This window comes from Chenopodium album, chromosome 17 (assembly GCF_948465745.1).
Source record: "Chenopodium album chromosome 17, dcCheAlbu1.1, whole genome shotgun sequence".
Lineage (NCBI taxonomy): Eukaryota > Viridiplantae > Streptophyta > Magnoliopsida > Caryophyllales > Amaranthaceae > Chenopodium > Chenopodium album.
This window is the reverse complement of record NC_137850.1, coordinates 49,602,220-49,614,582: the sequence shown is the minus strand read 5'-3', so window position 1 is coordinate 49,614,582 and position 12,363 is coordinate 49,602,220. Positions and strand designations below refer to the sequence as shown.

Here is a 12,363-nt window from a genome sequence, read left to right as displayed (position 1 = left end):
CGGCAAAGGTAATCTCATCACATCTCTCATCTTTTAAATACGTGTTGTACTTGTTTTAAGAAACTCCAAAGACTCTTGTTGAAACCACCCATCTATGGAGAATCACGTTGTTTCCTTTATTTATTTTTATAATAAAATAACTTCATTTAATTTACACTTCGTATAAACAGTTTAGTAAAATACGTTGGTACATACATGAAAAATTCTAATCCTATACACTCCGTAATTCGTATATGTATGTATTTGCTTTTTTTTTTTAGGTAGGTAGGATGAGCCGTCTTATCAATTGTAACCTCCCACATGTCAACCCGATCGAGTTATGGACTAAGCACTTTAAGAGTAAGGAAAAAGGGTAAAAAAAATGTTAATAACTATCCTAAAAATGTCCCTAATAGAGATTGAACTCTTAACTCCCAACTTTAAGGTTGAAACACTCATGTCAAACTTTGCTTGGTACATGTACGAGTATTTTCTTAATTAGTTGATACAGAGTAATTTTTTGAGATAATTTGGGAGCAAAATTTATTTTGTCTCTTCCTAGCTTCAAAAAAATAAATAAAAATGTCTCTTACTATCGTCCTTATTATACACGGCAAGTCAACTAATTTGACAAATATAATATTTCCATTCCTACCAACAATGTTTTCTTATGAATTTCTTAGTACCTTGATCCTCAATAATGAAAGCCTCGCCAATGATCATGAATGATGTTCATCTTACTTGTATACTCATATGTTTAAATCTCTTATTTATAAGCTTATTTTCTCTGAGTCAATCAACAATCTAATTTTCATAGAAGTATAAGAAAAAAAAATAACTATGCTATGCTTTAATGATTTTACTTGACAAGGATATTGTGTGTGGATCATAAGTAACTGTATAGAGTTTTTGACTTTAACCCCAAAGTAATTTACATATGATTGGTTACAAAACCCACAACACCGAAACATTAGAGTGGAAATACACCAATCGAAATACAAGTAGCAAAAATTTACTTAGCCATATAAAGTCAAAAACCATACTAAATAACTATTCTAATAAGAGTGTAGTGATTTGATAAGTAACACTAGTTAAATATTGATAAGTAGTAGTCATCTCTAAACTTGAATATAACCATATAATGTAGGGCATGTTCTTTTCGGCTTAATTTTAATTTAGTTTGACTCATTTTAATTCACTTCACTTCAATAAATGAGAACAGGTCCATACTCCGTATGTTGTTATTTTATACGCACTTGCATACTCATAAAGTTAAGTCATATGACTAGACGTATTACACCGAGGAGGCGAGGACCAAAGATTGATGCACCAACCAGGGCAACCACTACACAATTACACTTCAAGTACTCAAGTACAACAACATAACTAGCTTTATAATATCAACTCTTTACACTTGTAATCAAATCAAATACACCAATTATTCTACAAAATATAAAAGACCTTACAACAAAATTAAATTAAACACCCACTAGACTTATAAAACAAGAATCTTACAACCAATTCCTATTTTCCCACTTTCCATTCACATTTTTCCTTCACTTTTCTCTTTCTCTCTCCTCCCTCTCCCGTGCCTTTGTGAATATGCACACGGTTGGGCTGAATTGGAAAGACAAACTCCATAATTTTACTTTCTCTCTCCTCTTTTTCTCTCACTGATTGAGCTTGCTCAAAGCTGCCAGCCTACTCAAATGCTTTACCTCTGACAATCACCTCAAAAAAACCCAATTTTTTTAATAAAGGAAATTTTTTTAGAAACACCCATTAATTAATTTCTTCATGGGGTGCTGTCAATCCTCTGAAATTAAACACCCTTTTAACAGAAATTCTAACCCACCTTTTCACCACCAGCAAACGCCGTCTACGGCTGACGTCGGTGGTGTTGAAGGCGGCGCCGGCGGTGGAAGTGGGGTTGTTGTTGGTGGAGGAGGTGGTGGTGGAGTTCCTGCCTTTGCTGAGTTCTCTTTTGCTGACTTAAAAACAGCAACAAATAATTTTAGTACAGAAAATATAGTGTCAGAAAGTGGTGAAAAAGCGCCTAATCTTGTTTATAAAGGCCGTCTCAAGAATCAACACTGGATTGCTGTTAAGAAGTTTACCAAATTAGCTTGGCCTGATCCTAAACAATTTGCGGTCCGTTTTTGATTTTATAAGTTATATGGGTTTTGCATAAAGTTTATATCTTTTTTGGGGTACATTGTTTTATTGGGTTTATTTGGGCATAATCTTATCTGGGTTTGTTTTTATTCATGAATTTGTTGATTAAATTGTTAATACATTGTTTATTTGGGCAAAATGATTTCAGGGTGTTTGGTAATTTTGCTGTTAAAATTGATGATACATTGTTTCTTTTGTGTTTTTGGCAAAATGAAGTTGGGTTTTTGTAAGTTATGTTGTTTTTAAGGGTTCAATGCATTTGCTTTTGTTTCCTTTTTGCTGGCTTTTATGCTTTTTTTTTTAGCATAAAATCGTGATACATTTTTGGGAAAAAGTTTTATCTGGGCATTTTTTAAGGCTTTTAGGTGTTTTTGTCTTTTTTTTTTTTTTGGTGGCCTAGTGTAGTGTTTGATACATTGTTTATTTTGTGATTGTTATAATTGTAGGAGGAGGCTTGGGGAGTTGGTAAATTAAGACACCAAAGGCTTGCAAATTTGATTGGATATTGCTGTGATGGTGATGAGAGGTTGCTGGTTGCTGAGTTCATGCCTAATGATACTCTTGCCAAGCATTTGTTCCACTGTAATTTGCTCTCCCATTCCTGCTTGTTGCTTCTAACTTATCCTTCCAACCGATTTCCGGCCCCGGATGTCGGTGTAGGGTTCTTGCTCTCTACTTTGATATGAAGATACATAACTATCTGATCATGTTATTTAGATTTTGCAAATCTTTTTATATGGGTTAAGTCTTATGCAGAAGAGAATATTGGTCTTTGAATGACTTAAATGTTGTGACGGATTTTTATGGGCAAACATGTTTTTTTGTCCATGTTTGTTTCTATTGTGGTAAGGCAGATGCCCCTTGGTGGTCCAAAGCAATGTTGTAAGGAATGGGATTTATGCTCTATCTTGACTCCATGTGATAGGTTTTAATTCATTAAATGATGCTGTGGTTTGTTTCTTCTTTGTTTTTAGCTCACTCATAGTATTTATTGGTTGATCTCTACTTTATGGAGGGTGTACTAACTACATTATATCTTGGTTGCTGTGCTTCCATACTGCATTGATTGTATATCGGGTTTCTGGTTGTCCGGAGTTTAGAAGGTTTGAGCCATATATTTTGAGCAAATGCTCATTGAAACTTGTTGACTTTGGTCTGTGGTCTATATGGCATTTTGAGAGTCATTCGCCAGCTTATCAAGTAAAAGTTGAGTTGTTAGCAGATTGGTCTGCTGATGAAGTTCACATTGCTCAATCATGTTTTCTGAAATTGTGAGACTAATTTTTATCATTTTATGGATAATTGGACATTGATTGTACTATCTGCTGCAAGGTAAAGCATGGATAAGGGCCATAATTATTAATGATCAATCTCCTGTTGACTTGAATTAGAGGAATTAGTAAAATTGGTATGTCATATTCTGATGTGACAACTGACAAATGTGATTGCTGGTGAGTGGTGACTGCCTGACTGGGGTATTCTAACATGAGTGTTTACAAAGATTAGAGTTATACATTGCCTTGCTAGTGAGGAAATTGAGCTGAACTTGGTTATGCTTTTTTTTTTTTTTTTTTCAATCTTTCAAGCTCGTGTAAACAACATATTATCAATGATAACTTCTCGAGTATCAAATATTAAGTGTGACTAAAAAGGTCGGTTTTTACTGTCATTTAGGTACAGGTTCCTGTTCTTGCTTAGTTATTAATTTATTGTGTTTATAATTCATAATTGATGATCAACTTTGTTAACATTCCTATTAGAATTATCTTATGCCTTTTTCTTTTTTTTTGTGTGTTTTGCAGGGGAAAACCAGACAATTGAGTGGGCAATGCGACTGAGGGTAGCTCTCAATGTTGCTGAAGCCTTGGATTACTGCAGTTCTGAAGGTCGTCCATTGTACCATGATCTAAATGCTTATAGGGTTCTCTTTGATGAGGTAGGATCATTGAAATCCAAAAAACTTTGATTCCTTTAGTTCTCTAAGCAAATACATCCACTTGATTTTGTGATTTTTTGGTGGCCGTTGTAGAATGGTGATCCTAGACTTTCATGTTTTGGATTGATGAAAAACAGTAGGGACGGAAAAAGTTACAGCACCAATCTTGCCTACACTCCTCCAGAGTATCTTAGAAATGGTAATCACTTCTCAGTTCTGGTTAGCCCACTTATTTCGTAAAAAAAATTTCTCATCCATCCCAAAGTTGTTTGAGTAGTTCCAACTACTTTCTTGTATATTTAATAGTGTCTTATAGTTATAGTAAATGTTATACTTCGTATATCTTATGCTCATATTGTTAAGTTGTTCATTTCATTTAGAAAAGAAACTGATATTTAGTATTAGAATTTAACGGGGGTTATGAACTTTTTTACATCTGGACTTGTTGTGTGGCTTCTTTGGATGTCTCTCTCTGGTGAACACGGAGTCTGTAAATGCATCTATAGTTATGACTATTTGACATGAGTAGAAGTGCAGAAGTGGTGTAAAGCTTGGAATTAATCAGCTTGGAAAGGGTTAAGGATCAATAAGGTCAAAGCACGGGGATACGAGAATATTTTCCAAGTTCTGCTAGGCTATAGAATGATTTAGATATGTTAGCTGATGACAGATTTTAGGCATTTTGTATTTTATATCGACAGATGTCCTATCTTTGATAAGCTATTCTAGAAAAGATAGTCTCGAGACTTCACCCCGTTTAGGCTGGCTAGATCAAGTCATGACTGGGAGCTGCGATGAATCCATAGGCAATTTGTGGCTTTGTGCAATGCTTCTGTATGGCTTTATTTTGTAATATGGAAAATATCATGAATTAAGGATGTTCATTACCATACAAGAAAATATTATAGCAAACTTATACTCCATAGGAGTAACAAAAAATATCTTGGGGAAAATCAAAGGACTCTTAATCTATCTATTTAATATATTAGAAGTGTTCTCAAGTCAGTCCACCTGCCACATGTTGAGCTATGAACCTATACCTAGAGATCACATATCTCATTGGAGTAGAAGGCTCAGAGTACCATACCACTGATATAATTAGGACACATGTCATAACTTATCCTTAATATACTTGAAAACTGAGATGAATACAACGTCATAAGCAGGCTTCCTGAAGTGATGGTACAATTGAAACACTTCACACCACATATTTGCAGGACAGGGTCCTGTTGTCAGGCATGGTCTGCTACTTTCTGCCTCAACCAAAGAAATTGCTGCTGCTTTTGAGTGATCATGCTGGGTTAAACAGCTCAGCATGCAACCTTCTACTGCTAGATCATACCTTTGTTGTGGGTTTTGGCTTAAACCCAACATAAAACTTGTACATTGTCTTCTTACCTTGGTCCATTTACAGTTTAGTGTGCCAATTGGGACATCATTACTCATGGTTAACCACACATTAGTGAAATACTGGCATGCCTAAGTAGCAAGAACTTTGTGCAAGAGATCCGTACAGTACTGTGCTTGCATTGTACAGTACGTAGTTCTATTACAAAATGATTAGTCTTCAAACCTCATCAAGCTGTATTGAGCAAAACTGCCAATCTCACACCCCTCCCCTCATCCCCTCAAAAAACAAAGTGGTAAGTTTTGGGCTGATATTCTAGCATGCAATACCTCTGACTTCCTCTCTTTGTATTTCAGGAAAAGTTACTCCTGAAAGTGTTATTTACAGCTTTGGTACAATTCTTTTGGACTTGTTGAGTGGAAAGCACATACCTCCAAGTCATGTAAGTAAAATTTTGTCTCTTGATTTTACATGACTGCTATATGATTGATCAAGTTTTGTTCATGTTTTTATCCCATTGGTAATGACATAAACATAATTAGTTTATCAATTGTGTAAAACCAAAGCTTGCTGTTGCATCCAGCTTTTGCAAGAGTGCATTTCTCCCTCAGAAAAGAATTACCTTGTGTGCGTTCTTTTGTGTTTATTTATTTTATTTTTTCCACTTTTATGTAACATATAATTTATAAAACTTGTCTTAACATGAAGAGTTTTGTAATCATGGCCAACACCCAATAATATACAAATGGATTCAGTAATGGTGAAGTTTTCATCACTCTGGAAAGCATTCTGCTTTTAATAATTTTTTACGAGTTCTTATTCTGGAATTGCAGCTTATGTCAGATATTTTGCCTGCATTAATTTATATTGATAAGATAGTTGATTATAGATGTGGGGGGGTTGTGGACTTCTATATTAGTGTATAAAAGTTGGATTTTCTTCTGGATAAGAAGTGATCTGGCTTAATAACACTATTGTTTTTCTGGCTGTATATACATTTTTTATATATTTTTCCATACTCATTTTTGGTTGAAGTGGTTTTTCTTTCTTCATGTGCCTTTTTCATTTAGGCCCTTGACATGATACGTGGCAAAAATATAATCCTGTTGATGGATTCCCATTTGGAGGGAAAATTTTCCACTGAAGAAGCCACTGTAGTTGTTGATTTGGCATCTAAATGTTTGCAATATGAACCTCGGGAGAGACCAAACACCAAGGATCTTGTTTCAACACTTGCCCCATTGAATACAAATCCAGAAGTAAGGACCTACTACTCTCTTATACTGGAGCTTGTCCTGTATATTTCTTTGGCAACATTATCATCATTTGTAAAAAAATTGGGGCTACTTGATTTCTCTTTCTCTGCCATATTAGAATGTACATTTTTGATATACTTCATCATGGGCTTCTGCCATTATTAAATGTAATACTTGACATTCAGGTTGCATCACATGTCATGCTTGGGATATCACAGCAAGAAGAAGCACCCTCTACCCCACAGCGACCTCTTTCGGCGATGGGTGAAGCATGCTCTCGGAAGGATCTCACACAAATCCATCAATTATTGTTTATGACACACTACAGAGATGATGAGGGAACGAATGAGGTACTTGAACTATATATACTTATATTTAAATTGTGTGTGTTTTTTCCTTTACCTAATTTTCTTTTGGTTCAGCTGTCTTTTCAAGAATGGACTCAGCAAATGAGAGATATGCTGGAAGCGAGAAAGCGTGGAGATCATGCTTTTAAGGAAAAAGACTTCAAAACAGCCATTGACTGTTACTCTCAGGTAATATCATGCTCTTTAAACCATGAAGTTTTCTGGATTATTGACCTACACGCAGGACGAACTAAGCAACTAACTTTCCTGAAACGTATCTCATCTTAAAGTTTATGCTAGTGTAAATTATCTCTTAGACATACTGCCCTAAATTTAAGACTTTCAAGAAAACTTAATTTGGTTGCAACTATACATTTAAAAAAAAAAAAAAAAAAAACACTTAGAAAGAGAGAGATAAAGGATATCTAAAGGGAAAAAGAAACTGGAAACTAGGACTGTTTCCTGCTGGACTGAAAGTCAGTAATTGACCTTCACATAAAATTGGTTCTTTCATTGACGAAAGCTTGTAAATTTTGGGGTTTTGATGAATCTATCCCTTCTTTTTTTCCCTTCTGTTTGGGTTCTCCTTTGGGACAGTTTATCGATGTGGGGACTATGGTTTCACCAACTGTATATGCGAGGAGAAGCTTGTGCTACCTCATGAATGACCAAGCAGATGCAGCCCTTAGAGATGCAATGCAAGCACAGTGTGTGCACCCTGATTGGCCAACAGCCTTTTATATGCAGTCAGTTGCCCTTGCTAAACTAGACATGCAGAAGGATGCTCTTGATATGCTAAGCGAAGCATCAGGCCTTGAAGAAAAGAGGCAGAAAGGTGGAAGAAGTTAACCATCCGAAAAAAGGGTAGATTGACTCTTCTCTGAACCCGAGTGTCTGTAAAATCTGAGATGGAAACAGAAGATTCTTATTGATGCAAAAATTGCATCATGTTATACTTTCAATTGTATGATTGTGTGATCATTGTAAGTTATTGGGGGGCTGTAAGAGATTGAGAAAAAGAGGGGGAAAAGTAAAAATGAGAATGCAATTTGCAAACAAAGTTGCAAATTATTCTTTCACCGTTCATTTTGATCAATTTGACGTGCCAAATATGACAACTATTATTAGCAATGCTTGAATAGAGGAATGAAATTAGCATTTCTTCTTTACATATATTGTACAGGCAACTTGTTTGAACATAAAGAGAAATATTGTCAATTTATAAACTGGATGAACCTTGTCGCCTTATCGGTGTGCGAAATTTGCTTTCCATGTCTATTACTGTATCAACCTTCTGCTTCTGATCAACTTCCTGTTGAGGGCCTTAAGTTACCGCCATTGTTGATTTTCCTGTCTATGGTCTTACCAAGTCAAGAATTAGAGGTGGCCATTGGATTGGGCTGGGTTAGTGGGTTGGGTTGGATTGGGAGGATTGAAGATGGCCCATGAAGCAATTGATTGGGCTAAACTGGGTGGGCCGGGCCCTTTGAGTAATGGACATAAAATCCATGTAAAATACACAAAAGTATATTGGCCTAATCAAAGTGTTCAATGTTATGAATAAAATAAAAAAATAAATATATGGCCTAAATTACCATAGTACTCCCTTCATTTTTTTTTAAATGCATCACTTTGATTTTTACTCTATTCACATATCATGGTTGACTTGATTTTTTCACCTCTATAAAAATAAGTAAATGTTATTATATAATATATCATTAGATTCGTCATAATGTCTAGTTTCATAATATAAATTTGTTATAATTTCTACTAATTAACAATTAAAAAATATTAATGGTCAAAGTTGCTTCTTGGCAAATGTGTCGGTCAAACTGATGCAAATAAAAGAAAACAGAGAGAGTACTATATTATGAAAGGGGATATGAGGTAGAATTTGTTATATACACTCGGGTGTACCGTACATCCAACTAACCTAAGGTTAGTTTTTGTTCTTCATTTGATGATAAAATGAAAAACAATCATCAAAATGAGAACAAATACTCATGGGTGTATGGTATACCCGGTGTATATAACAACCTCCCAATACGAGGAGAAAGTGAGAAATTATATAACTGCTGATATTTTTTGCTTGTAAAATCCATTTGAAGAACATATAAAAAAAAAAAGAAAAAAAAAATACCAAACGTTAATTTTGCTATGCTAATAAAACATATAGCTTTGAGTCAAAGTTACTCTGTAACAAATTATAGCCATTTATTAAAAATAGTTAAAAAAAAAAAAAAAAAGAATATCGAGTGTAAATTAAAAGGTGCTTTGTAGTAGTTTTACTACAAGTACAAGAATATAGTTTAAATATGCTGGATTTGTGTCATTTTTAAGTTGTTCTCATAATATGACAGAGAAAAGAAGAAATCATAAAATGAGGAATTAAAACACATCTTATACTGACGTGGTGTCGAGTTTAAGTTTCTCTGAATAACTTTATCTAAGTTTATAAACCTCAATCTCTTTCCCACATGAGAACATGTTATTTATCCATAACCTGAATCTAACGACCCAAACCTTATTAGTATGACTTATGTAACACTTATGCAGTAGATAAATTGCTTATGTTTTCTATTTGGTATGAGCAGTGTTTATGCCTTGGAATTCGAAAATAAATGAACATGTGCTGCTACCATTTCTGATGGTTTGTGTTGCCATTTTGACAAATATTGGTCCTAGTCAGCCTGTAGTAACTTCAGAAATAAGTTAATAATGTTTTTCTCGTAAATCACAGTTACATGAACATATGTTCCCCACTCGTGCACTTGCACATATTATGGATCATGATATAATAAAGCTCAACAAAATCATGTGATGATTCTGATCAGGACACACCCTTCTGAATGAGTAATCCATCGACCTGGGGTTGAGTAGCTGTATACATATGTACCATGAATTGATTAGAAAATTATATGTTGGTAAGTCGTGTCTTAAAAGTAGTAGAGGGGACAAACGGGGCTGCCCCAGTTAATCTTCTTGATTGTTTTACTATGTCAATCTTTTACTCCATGTCAGCAATTGAAGTAAGAGCATGTTGAGTCAGCTGCTCCTTATAGCATGTTGAGGCAGCTGCTCCTTACTCCGTTAGTTAGTGTGTACTGTGTAGGTAGTTGGTGGATATTAACTATATGAATTTATTGTAGGTAAGTGGGTTGGAGATCATCCAAAGGTTAGTGATTGTTAAAAAATTAATTCGTATCAATGAGTACATTATTTACATTTTCTTTTTTTTTTTTTTTTTTAATGTAAAATTTAAAGATATTTACATTGATAAATGTAAATTGAAAAATAATTGTGAAACAAGGGAAGTAGTTTATCTTAGAAACATATAATATAGGATATCTTTGAACAATTTTGGATTTTATATACTTACGTATCAGTATATGTAATTTTAAATGTACACTTCCTCCATATTTAAATAAGTGAGACATTTTGGCTTTTTACATTATTCATTTACTCATAATTCACTTTGACTAAGTAATTGTGAATTTGTGATTTACAAATAAGAATAAAACATAGTCTTGTGATCAAAGCTTGTTGGAATCGTTTCAATAAGTAGTTTATTAATATTCAATTGTAATAATTTTTACTTTTTATCCTTCAAAGTTTTGCATTGGCATATATATGTGCATAAAGAAATGTTTCATTTATCAATATACAAAGAGAATATATTAATACGAAGGTACATATAAGACAAATGCACGTAATAATCATATATAATCAAGAAAAAAACAAAGTATAAGTTATATACTTACTTCCGTTTTTTTAGTTGACACATATTTCTTTTTAGATAGTTATTTTTAGTTGACACATTTCCTTTTTAGGTAAATTTTATACCTTGTTTTTTTAGTGTACCCCACATATTTATCATTTTCTCTCATTCTCTTTTCTCTCCTTAATCTGTATGTCTAAATTGAACGTGTCAACTAGATGTATAGAATTAGGTATATCATGTGTAAAAATTAATATAAATAATTTGTCCGTTTACGGGTGTGTTCTATTCATCTGATTTTTACTTATCTGAACTAATTAACCCTTATTATAACTTATTTTAGTTATAAATTGAACCTGGTAGCCCTGATTAACCCTTATCTAAACTTATCTGAACTTATTTTTCCTGAACTGAACTTATTAACCCTGAAATAAGTGAAAATAAGATGAACAGAACAGGGCCTACATTATATAATTTTGACTTCAATGGGTGTGCCACCAGGTTGTATTGCAATTAAATAAAAATGGAAGAAGTATAAAATAAGAAAATAAATTTTGATTATTTTCACATTAAAAAATAAATCAAAATAAATTGCTTGTATGTATTTTTTTTAATTTTATTTAATTATTTTTGAGTTGAAACTTTCTTTAAAAAAATCTCAATTAATTTCTTACAATTTGATATGTAAGCAATTAAAAAGTCAAAGGTCCCTAAACTATTTACAGAATATTCACAAACTATGTATATCTTCTACAACAGAATATCTAGAATATATTTATCATAAATTCTATCACTTGAACTCTTTCTTTTCTTCGATAGTTGTTCTAATGATTCCTTAAAAAAAATGTTCTAATGAAGTAATGATGAATAACATAGATTAAATTCACTTATGCGTAAAATAAATTAACAATGAACTAATTACTACAGAGTACTAACTTAGGGCTTGTTTGGTTCATCTTATTTTTACTTATCTGAGCTGGTCTGATCTGATTTGATCTGGTCTAGCCTAATCTGATCTGATCTGATATGAATGTTAGATTTGACCAAATTTTAACCTTAAATATACGATAATCTATAAGGATAAAATATATCAAGTGGGGTCTTGTTAGATTCGTAATAATGTGTATTTTATCAATATGTGATTTTCATAATTTTTTTTCATTATGAAATTAAAGATATTTAGTGATAAAAAATTGCACATAAAACGATGATCTAATATGAACTTATTTTTTCTGATCTGATATGATCTAAACTTAGTTTTTCTGATCTGATATGATCTGAACTTATTTTTTTTATGAAATAAGTAAAAATAAGGTGAACTAAACAAGGCCTTAATCGATACAAAGTACACTAGTAATAATGTAATCCGTAGTGAACATGTGTGCATAATTGGATTTCATATAAAATTCCTTTTAACATGATTTTAATCTTCCCCTTATAGTTCATACATTTAAATTAAGATGACAAGATTAATTCTACTTAGGCTATCTATTTATAAAAGTAAGCGGTTTGTAAACGATTCGGTTTATAAGCAATTCAGTTTATAAGTAGTTCAGTTTGAAAAGGTGCAAACGGGTTACGGTTTGTAAACGGTTCGGTGTAAA

The 12,363-nt window shown here is 33.1% G+C and overlaps 1 protein-coding gene across 1 annotated transcript; it reads left to right on the top strand.

The window, feature by feature from the left end:
- Window positions 1-1,444: 1,444 nt before the first annotated feature.
- LOC145590081 (serine/threonine-protein kinase BSK1-like) lies at window positions 1,445-8,210 on the top strand. The gene is made up of 9 exons (XM_081646819.1): window positions 1,445-2,130; window positions 2,601-2,736; window positions 3,957-4,090; window positions 4,184-4,289; window positions 5,795-5,880; window positions 6,509-6,697; window positions 6,880-7,044; window positions 7,117-7,230; window positions 7,639-8,210. Exons 1-9 carry the CDS (start codon window positions 1,777-1,779, stop codon window positions 7,888-7,890), a joined length of 1,536 nt encoding a protein of 511 aa, XP_081502945.1. The 5' UTR covers window positions 1,445-1,776; the 3' UTR covers window positions 7,891-8,210.
- Window positions 8,211-12,363: the final 4,153 nt, after the last annotated feature.